The sequence below is a fragment of the Ostrea edulis genome, chromosome 10 (assembly GCF_947568905.1).
Source record: "Ostrea edulis chromosome 10, xbOstEdul1.1, whole genome shotgun sequence".
Taxonomy (NCBI): domain Eukaryota; kingdom Metazoa; phylum Mollusca; class Bivalvia; order Ostreida; family Ostreidae; genus Ostrea; species Ostrea edulis.
Genome location: NC_079173.1, coordinates 14121999 through 14146232, shown reverse-complemented (window position 1 = coordinate 14146232; position 24234 = coordinate 14121999). Strand labels below are relative to the sequence as shown.

Here is a 24234-nt window from a genome sequence, read left to right as displayed (position 1 = left end):
CCATATTATATCTACTAAACTGCAGTAATTGTTTTGTCCAAATAAAATGAATTTGAAAATTATCAATTTCATTTTGAAACTTTTTTTATGTCACTAAGAGGCTACACATGGAGACAATAGTACAAACGGTACGTGTAAGATCAACAACAATGGTGAACACAATGAACGAAACACAACAGGAAGGCAATATCATAGAAATTTAGCAAGTCCTGTCTTAGTATATGTGTCTTTACAGTTCATTAATTAACTATACATGTAGCTAATAGTATTGCGACAATATTTTATTGTACATATCTCCCTGATGCGTTAATCGCCCTTAATATTAAATGTATATCATGTACATATACATATACATATATTATATATATATATATATATATAAATTATGTCTGGCAAAATTAATTCAAATAAAGTTGTTTGAATTGAAAACGTTTCCATCATGATGTGTGAGATTTATGAATGAGTTAAAGTCTAAAGCAATATTTATCTTATCCATGATGTGATATTCCTTGTGTGCGCGGTGCGTCTGGTCTTATACTCATTAAGCAACTCGTGGTTATCTCCCTTTTCTTCAGTTTAGATTTACAACACATGTATCAAGAATTAAAAATCTAATCTAGAAAGATTAACTGATTAGCTAATTCATCATTTATCAACTATAGTATATTCAATCAGTACGCATGTCTTAACATATTAAGTTTACTTTGTGGAACAATATATAGTGGAAAAACAAACGCAACTGTAGCCTTTTAAAGGGACGATTTAATCAGCTTGAAGATAAATGACAAAAACATGTGCAGTCCAACATAGGTTTTATACATATATACACATCAAAGACGACATCGTGTTCAATATTCGTGATTCCATATACACTAGTAATTTTTCTTCAAAAGCTATGTTGTTCGCATTTTTTCTCTGATAAATTTCATAATGATTTTCATGCAAAGGATATGTATGATAAATTTAGACTTATCATATTTGCAAAAGTAAACATGATTTCCTAAGAGAGAATACGAATCATGCTGTAAAATATTCTTGTAAAGTAAAACAACTAAAATACAGTGATGGATGCGTGCGCATCTTGTAAACGGAAGTACGTGATTGGAGTAAAGAGAGTTAGAACTTTCATAGATTTTAAGAAGCAAAACGCAATATATTTTCATCACACAGAAACAATAAATATCAGTTTAAACACGAACATGAATGATTAATTAGGACTGGAAGTACACAGTGCCACGTTATTTCTTATATATTTTGTTAATAAAGGCTTCAAATAAAGTACAAACAGTAGTTTGAAAAATACATGTATACCGCTGACCATACATCTTCAAATTTTGGTACTGTCTCCTGTGTTGTTAAGTGGTCTTTCGCTAGACGAGTCGTTGTGAATAACATCTATCTGGACTTCTTGGTTATTACCACATTCTTCCGCTTGTAATTGTTTCCTTCTCTAAATGTAAAAGTTCAACAATAATTAACATTACGGGAGTTAAATCGACCACAGTAACACATACTAACAGTAATACACCAATTGTATGGTGATTAGGGCGTTCGCTTTGCAACCGGGAGATTCGGGTTCCATCCTCGGTCTCGGCGCCGCGTCAAACCTAGGACAGTTTATCAGGTGAACAAGCGAAGATAACAAACAATCTCATAAGTCCCGTAACAGATACAAAACAAGAGGCCAAACACGGACCCCTGGGCACACCAGAGGTGGGGTCAGGTGTCTAGGAGGAGTAAGCATCCCCCGTTGACCGGTCACATCCGGTGTGAGCCCTTAAATTATCTTCATATGGTAAACGAAATAATTATCCGTAGTCACAATCAGTGAGTAATGAACAATTTAGCAATTGGTATGAAACATGTGAGTCAGCTATCAAATCAGTGATAGCTTGAAATTGCAAATTAGATCATTATTATGATAATAGATTTAGCAAAATGCTGACTTTAAACGATACTGTTAAAACCACTATAACATGAATTTGTTTGTCAGTAGCCTGTATGGTTTTTTAAAATTGATCATACCCAGAACATGCTCTTACGTATCGAATTAGTTGAGACATAAACACCATACGCACATAATAATGATAAGTTGAGAAACAAACTCCATATGAGGAAGTTTTACGTTAATTTCTGTCAGAATTCCCAGCCGCTAAAATAGACGTCACTGTAGACGGTGCTATTTTAAACAAGATTCAAACGCAAATCTTTCACATTCATGAGGAAGTGGCTATCATTACAATTTGTAACTATACCAAAGGCAAAGACGCTAAAATAAATGTAAAGATTCTGTAATACCTTTGGTATTGTTGACCGACATGATAGTAAATATTTCACTTTCTCAGGTAGATACGGGAAAAATTGCTCTGTAAAACTCAAGACGTATCTAACATCGACATCGTCTTCATCTGGAGCACCTAGAAAATAAAATCATGTTTCCTTAGATATCAAATGAGTGTGTTAATGATAATAATTATACATAACATGTATACAAAAATCCATGATGAATTGAACATTATTAGTCTCTAACAAACTGACAGTACATCCGAAACAAATCTGCAACGGATTTTCATTGGATAGTTTTCAAACATATCTATAAGGAATTTATGACAAGTTATCTTGTAATATCATTTCAAATGATCTAATCCATTGTGCTGAAAAAATGTTTAAAACTGGTCATTTCTATATGCAAGGTGAAGATAACGAACAGTGACCAATCTATATCTGTCCACCCTGTGTTTCAACTTAATGTACATCTTCTATAATTAGTTCGGTATTTTTTTTTATCACGTGATCATAATTTTGGTTAGATGTACATGTAGCATCCAGGAAGCCTGGAGGTGAGCTTTAAAGAAGAAACCTTTCACCACCCCTATCAACCTCCCTCTAGATTTAGGCACGATAAATGGAATTATCATATGTTCTAGACCATAAAACAAAATAACGGAAAAATAAGAAACGGGAAATCCTGTTTGAATTATATTTGTATGTTGGGAAGTAATCTTTATTATTTCTATGTTGTTCATGAATAACTTTTCTCTAGATCTGTTACGTAAAGTTTACCTTGTATATCGGGTTATTTATACTTTAAAAATACACTCCCACTGGCAATGCTGAAGTTGTATAGCTAAATCTGTTTGTCAGACTTACCTACGATTTTGCTGACGATCAAACCCACAATAATTACTAGAGAAATGGCGATGCCGTCAAACCATTGAAAAGACAAGCTGTAGATCTTATTGAAGCCTTCTCTGTATTCAAGGAAAAAATACGTTTTACTGTGGAATAATCAACTCAATTCGTGGGTCTCAATTTTAGTGGATTCCTATAAGATTTTACAGTTTCCTTTGAATGTAATTTTGTGGACATGGTTGATATTCATTGAACGTATAAAATCGAATTTGTAATATTTTTGTTGTGGTTTCGTAAGGATGCCAACGAAATCCACGAAAATTGAGCTTCCACGAAAATTAATGTTCTGGAGTACTTATAAAGGTATTTTTGCGGTAAAACAAACACCCCGATAATTTTTTATGCGCCATTTCAAATGCATTTATACCGGGGTTTTTTCTTCAAACATATTGATTTCGCATGGATTATAATTGTTTGTTTTACGTTCCGTTGGAATTTTTACGCACATTGAGACGTCACCAGCTGTAGGTGAAGTGCCACAAATTTAGACCTATTCTTAGCGCTCAGTCTCAATAAGAGTGAAAAACTCTCTATCCGAGAAACAATTGATTTTAGAATAACTTCAATGTTATTTATTACAATAAATGTTGTTTTAAATGCAGAAAGATTAAAAGCTGAACGAGAATTTACACATCAATAAATCCGAAAATGCAATGTATTCCTACTCGTCGGAAAACAAAGACTCAGCGGGAAATCTATTAAAAAATTTAAAATTGTTAATACAGTGAACAAAATCGAATTAAAAGAATCAAACAATCTTTTCTTCGCACTTTTATTCAGTTTATGAGTAAAATGTCAAGAGTTTACACATAAATAAATTATTCAAAACGAATGTTGAATCCTAAGGTTAATGTAATATCGCGTTCCTAAAAGCCAAACTAATTGTGAAAGGCGAAGATAACGAACAGTGTTCAATCTCATAACACCAATAAGCAATACAAAATAGAGAGTTGGACAAACACGGACTCCTGGATATGCCAGAGGTGGAATCAGGTGCCTACGAGGAGTAAGCATCTTCTGCCGACCGGTCACATCCGCCGTGAGCCCTAGCCGTAGCATCGTATTGAAATCTGAAGAGGATTTAATTTTTAAAATTTGCACATGTAGTTCAACATATTACGTTCACGAACTTTGACCCATCACCTCACCTCACCTATCCTCTTCATGTTCACTGGTACATAAGGCCCTAATGTCACTTTGACGAATACTGCGGATCAATTAGTCCCTGAGGATCACAACTTACAATGTTGCTGCTTCGGTGTTGAAGCTCCTTGGTGTGTTATTGTGGAAGTCATTATATCTTGATAGGTTGAAGGCTGCTGAACCGATCTCCGGCGAGAAATTGCCAAAACAGTTGTCTACAGGAGCTGGATTTAGCCTTTCCTCCACTCCCATATTACTAACCATAATATTACCAATTGACATCCAAAGGTAAAACGCTAAGGAGACGATTCCACCAGCAAGAGCCCCCTAATAGATGGATATTGAAAGTAAACCATGAACATTTACTCTACATGTGTACGATACAATGTATAACAATGAAAGCTGAAGATAACAAACAGTGATTAATCTCATGTAAGGAATACAAATAGTGAGTTGGGCAAACACGGACCCCTGAATATAACAGAGGTGGGATCAGGTGCCTAGGAGGAGTGCGCAATACCTGTCGACCGGTCCTATATCTTGACCAGGTAAACGGAGTTATCCGTAGTAACAATCAGTGCGCCAAGAAAGGCCTAACAATCGGTATGAAACACGTCAGACAGCATTTGACCCAAAGACAGGTTGCATTGGCAAACTAGATCATTATAACGACCATAGAATTTGCGAAATGCAGACTTTAAACGAGACCATTGAAACCCCTGTAATATCAAATTGTTTGTCAGTAGCCTGTCCAATTTAAAAACTGATCATACATGTAAGCAGAACAAGCTCTTGCGTATCGAATCAGTTGAGCAATATAAACACCATATGCAGATGATAATGGAATATTGCTACATGCAAGGTGAAGATAACGAACAGTGATCAATCTCATGACTCCCACAAGCAATACAAAATATATAGTTGGGCAAACACGGACCCCTGGATACACCAGAGGTGGGATCAAGTGCCTAGGAGGAGTAAGCATCCCCTGTTGACCGGTCACACCCGCCGTGAGCCCTATATCCCGATCAAGTAAACGGAGTTATCCGCAGTCAAAATCAGTGTGCCAAGAACGGCTTAACAATCGGTATGAAACACGTCAGACAGCATTTGACCCAATGATAGGTTGTATTGACGAACTAGATCGTTATAACGACCATAGAATTTGCGAAATGCTGACTTCAATCGAGATTGTTGAACCCCCTGTATCATCAACTTGTTTGACAGTAGCTTACCTCGATTTAAAAACTGACTATACGCAGAACAAGCTCTTGCATATCGAATCAGTTGAGATATATAAACACCATATACCGGTGATAATGGAATATTGCTACATAAATATGGGAAGTTGACGATGGAGAAGCTGAAATCATCCCGTTTGTCATACAGTTTTCAGTTTGCTGTTAATGTCTACTTTCAATAAAATATCTAAGTATGAAGCAGAAATGGACGACTCTGTGGTATCCTTTATTTCGTGCTCACAGGGTTATATCAAATCGACATATGAATGAAAGTTATTATTGTTAATAGACAAAACGTCATCGATATATCTAAATGTCGAATTGAAGGCCACAGCGAGAGATTTTTTCTTCTCACGTAGAAGTTTTTGAATAAATTCTGCTTCATATGAATATAGAAACAGGTCAGCTAACAAAGGAGCACAATTCGTGCCCATGGGAATTCCAAGACTGTTGGAAGACCTGATCACCAAAGACCACAAAGATATTGTCAATGAGGAACTCTAGCATATTTTTTATTTCAACTTCAGAGTACCTGTGCGTGGAATCAGAGTGGTGTTTAACAAAGTAAGTTTTTGAATGACTGATCACTAGATATGAATGTTTCCGTTTTCCATTTTTGTTGAAGAAGCAACTGCCTATGATATCAAAAAGTCTAGTCTATAATTTATCGTGAGGAATGGTCATGTAAAGTGTTGAAAAAGTCATAGGTTTTAATGTTATTGATTTGGGGAAAATTCTGCGATTTCAAGTTTATTAAAAGTTCTTTAGAATTTTTTAGAATCCACATTTGATTAACACCACTTCTGGCATATGTAGTCGCACAGTAAGTTTGAAGTTTCTCCTTCACAGCTGTTAATATTTTCGTGAGGAGCAAAGATTGGGGCTTGGTAGAGCACTTACTGGATCCAGCAATGTATCTTTGTTTGTAAGGGGTTTTATGTAGTTTAGGAATCCAGTATAGGTACGGTAACTCATATTCATTCGACCCATTGACTAGGATATTACATGTGCCTAAAACTGAAGCATGGTTTTGAAAAATTTCATCTTTTGAAAGGGCAGTTGGAGTACAAGTACGATTACCAAAAGTGGAATTAATGCCAAGTTCGTTGAAAATACAGTTGTAATAATGAGCCTTACAAACAAAGACAATGTTGTTACTAGCTTTGTCAATTGGAACCAAAAAATATTCCTCATGTAACCTGTCTAATTCTTTTATCACTTCTGGTTTACTAAACACAGAAGAATAGATGGTACGTACTTTTGTTTTCATATGTCGAATGCGGGATTTTAATATTCCTCTTATGCTTTTAACCCATTTTGACAATGAATCAAGTTCTTCTTTTTCACATTTAGCCCATCGTCTGGCATAATCTTCGACAGAATTCATAATAGAGATGAAGTTCTGTCGCCAATTTAAAGACCGAGATTCTCTGTATTTAGGACCTTTTAGAATAAGTGATTTCAGGTCCTCATTTTTAACTATATCAACATCACCAGTAATGACATGTCCAGCTGTATTATAGTTGAAAGAAGATGAAGAACAAGAACGCGTTGGTGGATTACGTATACGATGGTCTATATCTAGGCACTGCAAAGTTTGTTTATAATTAAAAAGTTTGGATGCAATAGTAGAGGTATAGCTGTAGGAAATACAGGGTGTAGACTTGAACTTGAAATAAGTTGGAATACACGACTGAACCCTTTTATGGCGAAGAATTTTGCTTATGTTGACGGCATCTATTCCTTTGTTTGTAAATTGGAGCTTAAGGAACTGGCGGCATGATTTGGAAGGAATATCGTCCATGGTCCGTGCTGGTTTAAAGAGCCTGTGATGGGCAACATCCATAATCAAGTATAGACTAGCAATCGGCAGAACCCTATGACGATAAAGAGATATTTTGTTACCGTCTGGACACAGAAGATCCATAATGAATTAAACTGTGGCACAGTGATTTGAGATACTCTGAAAATATTCAAACCCTCATTGTAAAGGTTTGATAAAATAACATTTTTATCGGGGGGGGGGTGCAAAGAATATTTATTCCTTTCTACTTTCTTCCACCTCCTTTGTGGAGTAGTTCCCTTTCTTCACAGTCACGTACATATGTCATTTCTAAGTAGTATTTACATTTTGACTTAAACGTAACTTCCGGTTAAATTACGTTGTACGTAAATAGCAGATATACATGTAAATTTACGTTCGTGAAAAGGTCGTAAATTCGTACATACGTAGTACACAAGTACTTTGTAACTTGGTACGTAGTACTTAAAGGGACATGCACACGATTTGAGCTGAAATTTTTCAAACTTTATTTTTTTTTCATTTTTATTGTAACAAAAGTATTTGTAATGGTCAACCAAAATTTGAATGTCAGTTGTTGAGTTACAAGTGAGATACAGCACTCACAATTCTTTGTTATGTAAACAAGGCTCTTGCCATATGTTTGTTAACATATAGATTACTTTATAGAAAATAGCATGTTTAAAACAAATTAAGATGTGACAAACAATAGAAATTATTTAATTTTGTTCAAAATTAACTTGCAAATTGAAAAAATAAAATTTGTTCTAAACGAAACGTTTACTAGTATGTTTAACTTATGTAAACAATACATGACACAAACCTTGTTTACATTTCAAAGAATTGTGAGCTCTGCATCTCTCATGTACCTCGACAACTACAGTGTAACATTCGAATTTGTGCTGACCATTATAAATACCTTAGTTAAGTATTCTAAACATAAACAATGGAAAAATAAAATTAAAAAATTTCCAGCTCAAATCGTGTACATGCCCCTTTAATTTACGATGTTTTGTGAAACGGTTTTTATCGCGATAAATCGCTTGCCCATCTAGACAAGTCAAACATTTGCTGCAAGATAAGACAATATATATTCTACAATGGAATTTCATAATTACAATAAGGGCAACACAGACCCCTGTAAACACGAAAGATGGAATCATGTGTCTAGGAGGAGTAAGCATCAAATGTTGACCGGTCACACCTGCCATGAAATATGTATCTTGATCAGGTAAGCAGATTCAAAGGAACAGCCTAACAATTGGTAGGAAGCACGCCAGACAGCATTTAACAGGTTGTGTTTGCAAAAAAGATAACTTTAACGACCATAGAATTTGCGAAACGTTGATTTTAAACGAGGCTGTTGAAATTCCTAGTATACATGCAATATTGAATATTTGTTTCATACTATACCGCTGTGGTTGCTGATGTGCAGAACACGCTGTACAGAACTAGGCCGGAGAATGGAGCTGTCGGAATAGTCATCACCACTTGAGCAAGCTGAAAATCAAGTTTAAAGGAAAATAAAATCATTAAATGCCAACTAAATCAGCAAATCATCTCAATATTTGTGTCACAAACTGCATTCTAAATTGAATTTCATAATTAGTGATTGAAAAACAAACTACACTGTAGGTACCTATAGAACAAAGACCTGATCTAAAATTGTTAATTAAGAAACTGTTTTGTGTTTCTATTTCTGTAAGTTCCTTCAAGGATCTTTCACACATATCAAGACGATCAAGAATATTGTAAAATATCACAGAAATAGATTGAGAAAATTCTGTGCAAACGGAAAACCCCCGGGCATTTGGATTGAAGATCGGTTCATGGACATGGAAACTATTTTTACTTTTCTGTAATTGAGTAACTGACGATTTCGTGGTAGAGCAGTTACAACATGCCCCGGAGTATACATGTATAGACAGCCCATTTAATATTCCTGTCAATTCGAAGCATGAATGTGATTTACCACACCTCTACTGGATTCCGAATCTTCACAGGAATCCATACACAGAAAGATGCATTCCAAGATCAAGTACCGGGTACATGTTTAAACAAGCCATGTAATGCTGTATCTTTACTCAAGAAGATATTAATTTTCGGAAAGAGAAGGAGAAACGTCACAGAAATTGTGCTACAGAGTATGTGAGAAATGGTGTCAATCAAGAGAGGATTCTCAAAAAACCAAAGAACTTAGTAAATTTGAAATAGCAGAACTTTTCCAAACTCGACAGCATCAATACGTACGACATTTAAACATTTTCTACTCCCATCTCTCACAATAAGGTCAAAATGAGGTTTTTTAACATCCTGGACAGCAGCTTTTTCTAAAGACAATTGTAACTTGGAGACGTATCTCGTGATAAGTCTTCCAAAAATTCGTCTGATTGTAACACAATATACTTGTATAGGTAAGAAGGACGTATGTTATACAAAGCATCATACTCCTTTTATGACTTTGAGAACCTATTTGGTACTCGCACATCTTGTTATTGATTAACTTCTTAATTATATAGCTAATTATCTTGTTATTGATTAACTTCTTCATTATATAGCTAATTATCTTGTTATTGATTAAAATCTTAATTATATAGCTAATTTAATCTTAGGTACATAGGTAATGTAATATTGATATTTATATCGGTGCGGAGTGTCACTTGTGTTAGCTGATCAACGTCTTTTACTGTTTATTGCTACATGTGTAATACGGACATTGCGAAACATAAACTATAATGAACATTGTATAATGGACATTGCGAAGTAGTGTAGAATAAGGCTTGCATTTGTAATTTTGGAATTAGAGTATTTATAACACCTAATGTTTAGTGGTATCACATAGAAAATTGCGAACGTGAAACTATAATGAACTTTATATAATGGTCATTGCAAAACAGAATGAGTGTGTCGTCCTTCACTCGGAAATCTAACCAACTGTTGTTGGTAACGGAAAGTATCCATTGTCTGGGTATATATACTGCTACTTGTGGATATTCGGCAGAGTCCACACGGAACGATCCGAGAAGAACACTACAAACTGCGCCTCCCCTGTACTAATGTCATCGGACTTGTTGAAATTTTCATGGGCACGGATTGTGCCCCCCCCCCTTTTTTTGTATTATTCAAAAATGTCTACATGAGAAGAAAATATCTTAATGCTGCCTTCAACTCGACATTTGAAATCATTGAACAAGTATTAACGACATTAATTTTTATTCCTATGCCAATTCGATATACCCCGATATCTTGGTGAAATCTTAAAAGACATAAGACACCGCGGATGTTTTACTGAACATAAACGTTAATGGCAAACAAACGAGCTATTGACAAATGGATGGTTTCAGTTTGTCAATAGTTGAATTCCTTTAAAAAACATGTTTGTAGCAATATCCCTTATCACCTGCATATGATGTTTATATCTCTCAACTGATTCGATACGAAAGAGCCTGTTCTGCTTATGATCAGTTTTTAAATCGGAGCAAGCTACTGACAAACAAGTTGATGATACAGGGGTTCCAACAGCCTCGTTTAAAGTCAGCATTTCGCAAATTCTATAGTTATAACGATCTAGTTTGCTAATACAACCTGTCATTGGGTCAAATGCTGTCTGACATGTTTCATACCGATTGTTAGGCCATTCTTGGCACACTGATTCTGACTACGGATAACTCCGTTTACCTGATCAAGATCTAGGACTCACGGTGGGTGTGACCGGTCGACAGGGGATGCTTATTCCCCCTAGACACCTGATCCCACCTCTGGTATAACCAGGGGTCCGTATTTGCCCAATTCCCTATTTTGTATTACTTATAGGAGTTATGAGATCGATCATTGTTCGTTATCGTCACCTTTCATAAATTGTTGGACCGTTCTTTACATACTTATGTTGACGACATATTACTTCGTTCATGTGATCAAGATAGACATTTCATTGTAAGTGTTACCGGTCAATAGGGGGTGATTACTCCTGGACACCCGATGAAACCTCTGGCATTTCTAGAGGTCTATGTTGGATCTGTCAATTCCGTATAATTATACCCCCCCGAACGAATTTCAAGAGGGTATTACTATATAGGAATCACTTTGTCTGTCTGTCTGTCCGTCCATCTGTCTGTGCAGATTCGTGTCCGGGCCATAACGTCTTTGTTCTTTGACATAGGCATACCATATTTATCATATGAGTGTATCACCATGAGACGATGTGTCAGGTACCTTCATGACCTCCATATGACATTGACCTCAAGTAGATTACGTACGTCTGTGGTGAGCTTGTGTTAGTGTTATGTGCATAAGCGTGGTATACAGTATCACGTGTAGAAAGCAGTATCATTACAAAGAGTTCATTACACATTTATGGCTGACCACCTACCTTCAGCAGCGTCCCCTTGACATTGGCAAGCAATAACGCCATACCTGTTGTTATCATTGAAATCACAACCACTGAAAAAAACAACGTATTTTGGAGCCTAAATAAATTTAATTGACGAAATGATTTTCCGAATTGAGGTATTAGAGTGTTTAGAGTAGAAATCATTTATAAATCTTGCAACTGCAAATATTTTGACCCTATTCTACGTCGAAAATTCCGACGAATTTTAAAAACCAAGACTTTAAAGAGGCAAACTATCATAATGATTGACTGATTCTAAAACGAAACAAACTCTTGTCTCATTACCTTGATACACATTAGATGGCAATTAACACGGTCCAGATTTTACCCCCAGAATATTGTACCTAAATTGAGATTGGGACGCCACCTTGTGTAGGTAGCATTTTGTTTTATCATTATAACCCCCGCAACAAAGTTGTGGGTTGGTTGTATCATGACGTTCCGTTCGAGAATTTTTCACTCATATGGAGACGTCGCCACTGCCGGTGAACGGCTGCAAAATTTACTATAGGCCAATGTTCAGCATTTACGGCCTTTGATCAGGGAGGGATCGTTATTGTGACACACCTGCTGTGACACGGGACCTCGGGTTTTACGGTCTCATCCGAAGGACCGCCCCATTTAGTCGCCTCTTACGACAAGCAAGAGATACTGTAGACCTTTCTAACCCGGATCCTATATACTCCGATAAGGTTGTGTGTTCTCTCAGAAACATATTGGTTTCCGTACCTTATGTGATTTCCCTTGTTACATGGAGTCGCCATACTTGAGATACAGATTAGCCATGGGGGAGGGGGGAATGTTCTCCATTGCTTTAATATTCAGAGGTCAATCGTACTGTACAATCTTTTGATATACTTTTTCCGGGTCATGCACGGTTTTCTTTCCACCTGAAATGAGGATCCTACTTACGGATTTTGGGATCTGTAGGTCATAGGTCAAGCAACCTTGTTTCAAGGTCTTGAGTATTTCCAATTTTGATTTGAACTCAACAAACCTCATACACAGACTCGCCACGACTTGATCTCTGTCCCATTTCAGTTGTGTGTGTGTGTGGGGGGGGGGGGGGGGGTATCAGTCAAAGTAGGACAGATCTAGTTCTTAAATAGTATACTATTTATCAGAAACAGCTAACCAGTTTAAAAATATATTTCCCATCCACAATAAACGTTTTACGAATCTGTGTTACATCTTGGATGAAGGGTAAAGTATTTGCATCTGCCGTAAAATAGGAAAGGATATGAATAAATGGAAATATTTTACAATGTTACATTTTCCCGGTTTTGCGTACCTGTTAATTTAGAAGCAAGTATAGCTTTTTTATCTGATATTGTCGTCCACTTCTTTTTGACCAGGTCTTGTAAGGTCATTGAAGACAACGCTGCATAACCACTGGAAACCGTACTGAAATTTTGATACATTTCAACTTGAGATTTGTTTGATATCGTTATGCGTTAAATAATAAGCGGATAATTCATCTTTCTGTAAATGAAAGAAAAACAAAATACAGTGATCCCCCGCTATATTGCCCACCGTTATAACGCCATCCCCCTCATACCGCCATCCTATCCACAGGTACGATTTGGTCAATTTACGTTATAATCACCCCCGCTAATTATCGCCAATCAACGGCAGGAAAATTTCAGTGAGCAGGCTTAAGCAATTATCCGCCATTAGTCCTCAAGGTATCAAAGTTTGGAGCAGATAATAAGTTACGTAAATTATAATCAACTGAGTTCAAATATGCAGTATTGTTTTTGAAATCTGAGTATGTCGGACACACTGAAGTCTAAGCGTGTTGGACATAAAACAAAAACTGGAAATCATCAAATACCCCTACCATTACAAGTCATATACGACCACTGGACGCCGGGATTATCCAGGCATTCAAAGCATGATGTAGTAGATATAATTACCGAGGTACAAATGTTGGCGTTATAACGGGGTGGGGGTGGGGGGTCATTGTATGATTATAAACAAAATAAACGTTTTTAATAGTGCAGAAATTGTTACCAAGATCTCATACCAGTTATAAAGAAACATGTTACGAGGATTCCTAAATTTGATAATGTTCTTGGTCTTTGCAAGAAAGATTACCTCAAGCATGCGCAGAACAGACCAGCGATGAACAGACCAATCATACCAGGGGTATCTTGAAATATCTCAGAAACCAAAGTAGGAATAATCTGCGATGAAATATAATCTTTCATTATGAAATTCAGGTTTCGGTTTTATAACTGCATCAAATTCGTTAGAACTTACAAATCAATGAATTGATTGATTACGGTTTTCCGCCGTTTTTGGTAATATTTCAAAATGGCATCATGGTATTAGTATGATTATTATTACTAGTAACTTGGATGATGCAATACAGATACAAAATTGTAGCCCTCTTTCGGAAATTGGAATAGACCAAGGACACACCCACCCGTTATATAAACCTTTGACTTAGAGCGTTACGTTTTTGCCCATGATTGAGGTCTTTATCACTTTATTTTGGGCATTAGTTGAGTGACTAGACTTGCTTCTCTACAGGGGACCTGAAGTGCCTTGTGAGAATCTTCCCGCGGGGATCTAGGTTAGAATAGGTCCTCAGTACCCATTGATTGTCTAAGAGGCGACTAAATGGGGCGGTCCTTCGGATGAGACCGCAAAAACCGAGGTCCAGTGTCACAGCAGGTGTGGCACAATAAAGATACCTCATTGCTCAAAGGCCGTAAACGACGAGCATAGGTCTAAATTTTGCAGCCCTTCACCGACAATACAGGTTTCTAAAATATTTCCTTATCCCTAGAGAGCAACACCTTTGTAGTTATTGGCAAGGATATTTGTACATGTAAATTCAAACTATTTTCCCCCACTAAATATCGACATTGCATTCCATTCCATAGCTTTAATTTAACACACACATATGCACCATGCACTATTTACCTGATTTGGATTGCGGATGAATCTGGCTGCCAATGGGTCGCATTTGATTGTGTCAAAGTAGGCATAGGCAACTAGACCCATGCTTCCAGCCATAAGTATGGTCATAGTTGACAGCGGACCAACAATGTAGAACATTCTGATGAAAATAATGACTTCATTAAAAATATTTTCATTTATTTTCTTTCTGTGCATGCGTACTACCATTTATAATCAATATCCCAGCTGATGAAGCCTTACATAACGTCATCAAAGATATTTTCAAGGGGCGAGATCAAAAGTGCAATGTCTGACAAAAAACTAAATTCACATAGTTTTCAACAAGACCCTTTAAAACTAAATATGATGAATCGATTAACAAGTAAACATACGAGTATAAATAACACTCTGTATACCTTCTACTGTGTATTCACAAATGAAAGTGTACATTAAGACTAGTAAATGGTCACTAAAATGTCATATTATTATGTGGTTTTTCCCAGTCGCTTGTCTTTTTTCTTTTCTTTTAAAGTATAATCGACGTCCGATGATAGAAACTCACGGGAAATTGTATCCCCCCCTTTCCCCTAACTATTTGAATTTAGTTTTATATCCGACATCTATCTTTCGATCTCGCCCCTTAGATTATTGTATCTCTTCATCAGCAGCATATACATTGTAATTGCTAATCATTAATTATAATGCTCTTGCTAAGAAAGCAATTGGACATAAATTGTTGTTGATGCAAGGCAATCTGGGATTCGTTACATTTTTCATTGTTTTCATGTTAAAAATACTTCTGTTCTTTTCAATCTCAAAATATCTCTGGGTATTTTGTTAAAACTATCAAGATTTCTTGTACATTACGCATAAATATATCATGACAGATTATATTGTTTTTATGTTCAAAATACTTCTGTTATTTTCAATCTCAAAACATTTCTGGGTATAATTGCAAAACTATCAAGATTTCTTGTACATTACGCATAAATATATCATTACATATTTCCATACTTGTAAGCTTCCCCCACCGATGACATGCAGCCCGTCCTCTGTACACTAGCCTGGGAAAACGACATTGCGAGCGTCTTGAACGTGCTTCCGAACAGCGCACTAGGTATTGTGTATCGAATAGTAGGATCCAAACTGAAACTGAGTAAAATGTAGAAACTTAGTTCAATGTCGTCATGTTCCGTAGTCACGTGCTTGTATGTCAGCCACGTGACTTCTGTGTACTCGAAATTTCTGGATTCTTTGACTTATTTTGAGTTTTAATTCATGTTTATTATAAATACTTAGATATCAAACAGGCCCTTACCTTCTACATAATATAAGCAGAGCTACGACAGTATGGTACATATATAATGCTCCGATGTCACTCGGATCACCTCGGTTGATATCATTTAACCTTGGTGGTATAATATTTTCCGCCATAGTACTTATTCAGTGACGTATAACAACATGTTTAACTTCAATGATCATCTGGAACTACTGACAGCTCCCGCGAAATACAATCCATTTTAACATGTAACTCTGTCAATGTTTGTAACTATTTCTCTTTGAGAATTATGGGGATTTTTTCTCGAAATAGAGGGCAGTTTTCTAAGGAAAACGGTAAATTCATTTAGACAAAAACATATTTTGATCACTACTTTCTGAAAGTGGAAGTTTTTCCGGGAGAGTAAATAGACGACCGCAGAGCAAATGTTAGGCGTAACTACATAATTTATCACTTACCGTCACACATCCGAGGCTAGCCGAATGGCTTTGAAGTTTGAGGCAATCAATTAAAAATACATAACGTTAAACGTAAAAATTTTCCACACATATAGTCTAAAACCCAACAAAATAGGATGTAACCATTAAGTAGAAGACAAAGAAGTACATAAGAATGAGAATACATAACCTTTGTTTTCAGACATTCGAGTTTAGACGGTCCCAATCATTAGTTTTATCACTAACGTGGTGGAAATCGCTTTGCTACCGTTATGTACCAGCATTAATGTCCTCGAATCTCAAGACAGAGACTAGTATTTTCGTTTATATGATGAATACGTCAGCTGGATATCTTACATGGTATGTTAGGAAAATGCAGGAATGTCTGCTAAATCAATCATGTGTGTAATTGTGATCACAATTTGGTACCTATTACATTCTGCATGTATACATTTATCAAAGTGTGTACGTACTTCCAAATGTTAAGTCTGCCTGCATTTGAGCTTCTGCGGAGTACTTCTGATCCACCTCCAACCTTTAATGAACCCTGTGGAGGATTAATGCTAATTAGAATTTTTAATTAGCATTATTCATGTACTCACCTGTAAGATCCACTCTAATGAACCCTACACCTTGAGGTTATGAATTTCACAATTTTGATAGAAAAATCATTGCTTATTATAACCTCGCAAACCGTTTGATTGCTTAAGGTGGGTCGATCCTCATGTGACTTATCAATATTAATGGTTAAAAGTGCAAAATCTGTATTAATTTCCATTCAATATAAAAATATATAAATTTAATCAATAACCAAAGAAAATGTGTATGTTGCCACATTTCTAAAGATGTCAGACATAAAAAAAAAAAACCGGAAGTACATTGTATATCTTAACATCAGAAAATCACACATTTTCGTTAGACAGAATAATTAAGATAGATAAAAACTTGTTGAAATGACAAATTTTAAATGCCAACAGTTTAAAAAAATAATTCATAAACATGTATAAATTAATTGTGGATATTAGGGAAATCATGTATAATAGACATACAGTAGAAGAAATACCAGCATAGGAGTTATTGCCCTTGACAACATTTTTTTAATTACAAAGAATTGATTATCTATGAAAAATATAATTTTTTTCAAAATCAATAGTTTACCAGATTTTTTATTTTATGCAGTGAATAAAATTCCTCTGAAAGATATATTTCTATCATGTGCAAAGTTTAATTTGATAAAGATTTTTGCAAAAACCTATGACATCACACGAGGATCGATTAACCTTGATGCCCAGATCTAGAAGTTAAGACGATTTATGAAGGTTGCATTAATTTTTATCGTTTTGGCCACACCCCTCAGGGAGACGGTCCTCAAAATTCGCAATTATTGTTCCCCTTTACCCATAGATGCGACATGTATATATACCAAACTTTGTGAGAATCGGTTCAACCGTTCAAGAGAAGAAACTGAAAACGCTCAAATGTTTACGACCGACGGACCAAAACAGACACCAATGGGTAAACAGAGTAAATTGCGCTCTATATATTCCTACCTGAATGATGATAGCTAGAACTGATATCAACATTATCAGATACTGAAGGACGTCGGTCCAGACGACAGCTTTAATGCCTCCCTGATCAGGAAAAAGTGGAAACAGTAGTAGTAGTAGTATATGTAGTAGTAGAAGTAGTGTGATAGTAATAGTAACAGCAGTAGTAATGTATTAGCATTAATAATAGTAGTAGTACATGTAGTAGTAGTAGAAGTAATGTACTATTAGTAGTAGTAGTAACAGTGGTAGTAATGTATTAGCATTAATAATAGTAGTAGTAATAGTAGTAGTATATGTAGTAGTAGTAGTAGTAGTAGTAGTAATTTACTAGTAGTAGTAGTGGTAGTAATAGTAATGTATTAGCATTAATAATAGTAGTAGTAATAGTAGTAGTAATAGTAGTAGTAGTAGTAGTAGTAGTAGTAGTAATGTATTAGCATTAATAATAGTAGTAGTAATAGTAGTAGTATATGTAGTAGTAGTAGAAGTAATGTAGTAGTAGTAGTAGTAACAGTGGTAGTGATGATAATAGTAATAGTAGTAGTAGTGTATTAGCATTAATAATAGTAGGAATACATGTAGTAGTGGTAGTAATAGTAATTTAGTAGTAGTAGTAGTAGAAGTAATGTACTAGTAGTAGTGATAGTAATAGTAGTACTAGTAATGTAGTAGTAGTAGTATTAGTAGTAATGTAGTGTAGTAGTATTAGTAGTAATGTAGTAGTAGTAGTAGTAGTAGTAATGTAGTAGTAGTAATAGTAGTAGTGATAGTAGTAGTAATGTATTAGCATTAATAATAGTAGTAGTGGTAGTAATAGTAGTAGTAGTATTAGTAGTAATGTAGTAAGAGTAGTAGTGATAGTAGTAGTAATGTAGTGTAGTAGTAGTAATAATAATAATAGTAGTAGTAATTTAGTAGTAGTAGTCGTAGTAGTAGTAATAGTTGTAGTAGTTGTTGTAGTTGTTGTGATACAAACAGTAAGATATACGAACACTTACAATAGCTGTGTAAATCATACTTGCTGTGGACACAATCAATATAGACAGCCAAACCGGAGCTCCTAAAACTAATCATAGGATATCTTATTGATAAAGCTGTTACAACATCTTTTCCAAGTCATAACATGTTCATTATAGAGACTGAAAATTTTCTACCATTTGTTCATAATGAATTTCACTCACGTTTTTCTATGGCTGTGGACACTCCGTATGTCACAATACCTATATATATAACCTAAAAATAGATATGAAATATTTCAGAATATGTGTATGAAACCTTTCATTAAATAATAGAGTATGCCATACCGTCGACCTAATTTACAGGTCGATCATCAGAGGATATACAGTAAAATACGCTTATAGCTAAATGATGTGGACAAACAAGTTTGATTCATTATAAAAGTAATTCGTTATATCTAACAAATTCATAATATGCAAAGGCTACAGGGAGTGAAAATAACTTCGCTGTAAGCGTGAATTCATTATACGCGTGTTCGTTTTACTTGTGTTTACTGTATACTGCTAGTCCTAAATATCGTGTTATTGGTGACGCAATAAAACGATAAATTCGATAATACGTCAGATGGTGGCCTTAACATTAATGGAAGAAGGAAAGCACGACATTCAGTAGATTTGATTTTTCATTTCTTCATTGTCAACCGCGGCGTGATTTAAATTCAAACGTTAAGGCTTATTGGTAGTCGTTGTAGGTGGTCATTTTCACGCTGCAAACGATTATAAATTTAACAGCTGAAAAACCCCCAGCAGGATCACTAAATCCAGTAGTCAGTGGCGGATTTAGGAGGGGTGGCGCCTCCATTTGTGACCACAAAAATAGTAGAAAAACAGCAAATTATATACATAGCTAATGTAACTCATAAACGTAACCCTCCCAAAAAAGCCTCAAAACCCTGTTCAAAGCCACCAGCCTATTGGATCTCATTTTTCACATCCTGGATCCGCCACTGGTAATCATGAAAATAATTTGTTATTAGAGCAAGAAGCCCATGTACCAAAATGTTTGCCTTGTTATAGAGAACAGACTCAATCCATTTATATATAGTGAAGCTCAACATGAGAGCCGTTTGTACCCTACGTATCTCAGATAATTCTATACTGATTGACAAATTGTAGTCCTTTTATGTTAAGGGAAATCACCATACATGTGTATTGTTCTTTGTAAGAGTTCTATGGCTCGAAGAAACATGAATGCAGACGAACGTGATGCTGTTATCCGAAGCTACGTTTGTGACGTCACGTGACACATCTGCTAACTAAAGTTATTTGATCAGATTGGTGATGCTTATGCGATGTAACAATTTTACAAGAATAAAGGTGATAAAAGTTGGTGAAAATGACTGAATCAGACTTACCCAAAATGTCATGGTGAGAATTGTAGTCAGGATCCGTACTCGATTATCCTTGTATCGTAGTTCAAAATACTGCATAGACAAATCAAGTTACTACTATCAATCAAAAGTTCTGCAAACAGTGTATTTGTTTTGTTGTTTTCTTGTTTAACATTAAATTCGGGGGGGGGGGGGGGGGGATCAGTCATCTAGGGATGTCACAAGTTGTTGATAAAGAGGCACATATGTAGGTCAAGGCCGTAGCTGTGAGGGTTCTTTATCGTGCCAAAATGTATTGCAGGGATTTTCGTTCGCAACCATTTTATAATTTTCTTTGGTCAGTGATTTATTTTGTTTTTCAAACTACCACCCCTCCTTTTGAATTGGTAAGATTTAGCGACATTTTCCTCAAATTGGGAAAAATCATTCATAGTAAATTAAAATGGTAAAGATGTATAAAATAATCAAATAACAATTTTTTTGTTTAAGGTTTATTTCAAATCTGATTTAAAATCATAAAATAAATCATTATTTAACATTAAATATGTATTGGAAGTCACACCTTGTATATATATTATTTACTTTTTCTAAGAAATACTTATTGTCTAATTTCATAAAGAAAATAATAAATTATTAATTCACCAGCATTTGTACCCATAATCTTGTAAATATTATATTAATAATCAAGTTTCCAGAATGTCTCTCCTGTTTTGTATTTTTCGGATTTTAGTAAAACCCTGTTAGCCATTTCCTGTTATTAGCCTGACCATACATATAATGGCGGTCAAACTAAATTGTAAACAATATGGCTTAATGTGCATCTGGAAGCTATATACTTCGCTGCATATCTGCTTATATGAATGTCTCTATTGTTTTACATATTCTTTACAAAACCTTTTGCATGTGCAGTGGTTTGGAGAATAAAACTGAAGAAAAAAAACGTATTTACTCTGTCAGAAATATACGGTAACCTTTTTTTTAAATGGCCTAATTTCCCTAGATTTGAAATTGGGAAAAACATATATATATAATTGGGGAAAAAATAGCTAATTTTAGTGAGGGGAAACAGCCGAATATCGGTGGCATTTTACCCAAAAAAAATCACTGTTGGTGGTTTGAAATAATTACATGTTTCACTTGGTTAATTTTGAGGAAGTATTTTCCACATATAACTCTTGTTTTACATGTCAAGATTTGTCCGTCTTAACAAGTAAGGACCTTCTTAGTTTACAAAGTGTTTGTGTAGGTATTGAAGATGTGCATGTGGCAAGGATTTAGATTTTTTTCGAAATAATTATACGTTGTTGTTGAACTTATTGAGTTTTGAGGAAATATTATAAAGTGAGTACATGTACATGTTTTTTCTTTAATCCCTCTCCCATTTTTAAGGATAGGGCCTTTGTAAACAACTTGAAGATGTGCTTATTGCAAGGCGTTTGATTCTCAACATAAAGATGCCTTGGTGTATGAGATTTAAGGAGGTATGAGAACCCAAGAAATTCATAATACAAGGAAAGTATTACATTCATATAATATTGAACTGATGTAATAGATTTTGAATACACTCTTGCAAATGTACATTTTGTTGTTAAATTGAAAAATTCAAATTTTACGAGGTTCAAACATACGTGTATTGATAGGTTAACTCATATATCGAATAGGCTACCCTGAATAGATACGAAAATTTAAAAGACCTTTTTTTCATATGGTACAAAACAAAATATGTCATAGCTTGATGCTGGCTGATACTATCGTAATTAAACATTAATTGCCATGTTTACAGATCAATAACGATAAGAATATTCAATTATGCAAAAGTTCTTAAAAGTCTTGAGTATTCTGATATTAAATTATACATGACTACGCCTAATAATAAGTAAAAACATATAATATAAATGACAAAAATATTACACATCACTTTGCGGTGATATCAGTATCGCTTGTAACTTACACGTTTTCAAGAAACAAATAATATTATATACTTAATTAATTACCTCATTAACGCTGGTCAGTTTTAATGGATGGATTACAGGAATCATTACACGGGCTGATATCCAATAAGACAAACCGAAAGCGATTCCAGTAAGCGATGAAATGTAACCATAAAGATAGGACTCGGCGGGGAGACCCAGAATCAAAATGGATGATTGTGACGTCACCAACAAAGAAAACATGACTGGAAGAAAGTTGAGATTCCGGTTTCCAAGGTGATATTCTGTGGTAGTGGTCCGGCGTCCACTAGTACATGCGTAATAAAGTCCAATTGCAAGGGACATGCATAGCGTTACCCCACAAATAACGTAATCCACAACTGATAACTGCACCTGTGACAACATTGCGTCTTCAGATTTCAGAGTAAGTTCCAAACAATGATGCTAGACAGGAAATAAAACAAAATAGTTTTTTTTTAAATTGATGCAAATAAATGATTATTAAGATTTTGTTTGGTGAGAATGTAGTATGGGGAGGGGACTTGTATATTTGAATAAGGGTATACTTACAGACGCATGATTCTATCGGTAGCCATGTATGTCAAATACAGTAAGCATGACTCAATGTTTGACTGTTACGATCGAGGAATACTCAAATTTGTAATCTTACACCTAAATAGGAGGATTTTGCGCGTAACATTGTATATAATTTATTACACATTTATTTAGATGTATGGAATAAATATTAATATATTTTTTTATGTTTATATCTCTCAACTGATTCGATACGCAAGAGTTTGTTTTGAGTATGATGAATTTTTAAATCGAAGATACTCACAAACAAGTTGATGTTAATTGTTACAGGGATTTCAACAGTCTGGTTTAAAGGCCGGCAATTGGGTATAAAAGCAGCCAATCGGTGAAAATGGTGGAATATATGAATTTTCTGGTCACATTCAGGTTGCAGCACTTATTTTGCAAAAATAAAGATTAAGCTGTTGTACTGAAATTTTAAAATGGGTATGCTTGTTCTCCTCATAACTGTGCATATATTGGCCATATCTATTTTAGATATAAATTCTCACGAAGTTTTAATTTTGGCCTAAAAAATCTTAAGCAGGGCTAAATTTGTATTTCAAACTAGAGATTGGCAGTTTGTGGGTGTGATTATCTTTTGTTATTGTTTACACCGGATGTTGACTCACATATTGCACGAACATGCTTGTCTAGTTCTAGATAAGGGGGGGGGGGGGGGTTGCACCAAAGGAAACATGTAATCAAATCACTGTATAACGTGGATAAAAAGTACTTACTCATATATCATTGGTAAATCCAGATTTTATTTTTTAATTATATATAATCATATTCCTTTAAAAAATTTGTTAACTTTATAAAAATAACTCATTAGGAGTGTTCAGTCTGATCGCTGTTTCAGAGTTTTGCAGGATTGCTGGTACCTTTTCTAGAATAATGTCAAGCATGATGTTTGTCTGATTAAGCAACAATCTCCTAGGCCAGTTGTGTAACTCCCATTGTCTCTCACCAATGATGACAAATGTCCAATTGATCAATCATCACTTTAAAATTACTCTCAATCTGGACTCTTATGTGTGAACATTACAATGTCAAAAGAGACAATCACAGATAGTAGGTCTCCAAATATCATAATGGACAAAGTGTTTCTTAATAATCCTTCAATGCACATGTCCTCCATTGCACAGCTACAATTCCCCCCCCCCCCCCAAAATTCTTCTCATAATTGAAAGGTACCAAGAGGAAAATCATAAGTATTATTATATCATATATACCAATATTTTGTGTATATTATTGAAAAACTACATGTTTTAAAAGACATGGATAAAACAATGATGAATTCATTTTGTAATTCCTAGGGTGAAGTTTTGTTAAAGTAAAAACCTATCCTTTCAGTGCCTCACAGATCCAGCAGAGTGGTAGAAAAATGGGGAAAACTTTAGTTTATTTTGATAAATCATGCCAGTCTCCCTGTTCAAAATA

The 24234-nt window shown here is 35.1% G+C and overlaps 1 protein-coding gene across 1 annotated transcript; it reads right to left on the bottom strand.

Moving 5' to 3' along the window:
• Positions 1–748: 748 nt before the first annotated feature.
• Positions 749–22623, bottom strand: LOC130050988 (sodium-dependent multivitamin transporter-like). Its single transcript, XM_056152044.1, has 16 exons — positions 22282–22623; positions 20312–20380; positions 19122–19173; positions 18939–19006; positions 17941–18021; positions 16864–16937; positions 15689–15826; positions 14699–14834; positions 13865–13953; positions 13059–13171; positions 11747–11817; positions 8791–8877; positions 4436–4662; positions 3151–3251; positions 2299–2417; positions 749–1450 (listed from the first exon to the last, which is right to left on the bottom strand). Exons 1-16 carry the CDS (start codon positions 22621–22623, stop codon positions 1328–1330), a joined length of 1890 nt encoding a protein of 629 aa, XP_056008019.1. The 3' UTR covers positions 749–1327.
• Positions 22624–24234: the final 1611 nt, after the last annotated feature.

Excerpts from the sequence above, each read along its gene's own strand:
- LOC130050988 (XM_056152044.1), bottom strand. The coding sequence starts at position 22,623 with ATGTTGTCACAGGTGCAGTTATCAGTTGTGGATTACGTTATTTGTGGG. Across the intron at positions 3,252-4,435 it reads AACACCGAAGCAGCAACATT|AGAAGGCTTCAATAAGATCT; the intron begins GTAAGTTGTGAT and ends CCTTGAATACAG. Across the intron at positions 2,418-3,150 it reads GATCGTCAGCAAAATCGTAG|GTGCTCCAGATGAAGACGAT; the intron begins GTAAGTCTGACA and ends TTTATTTTCTAG.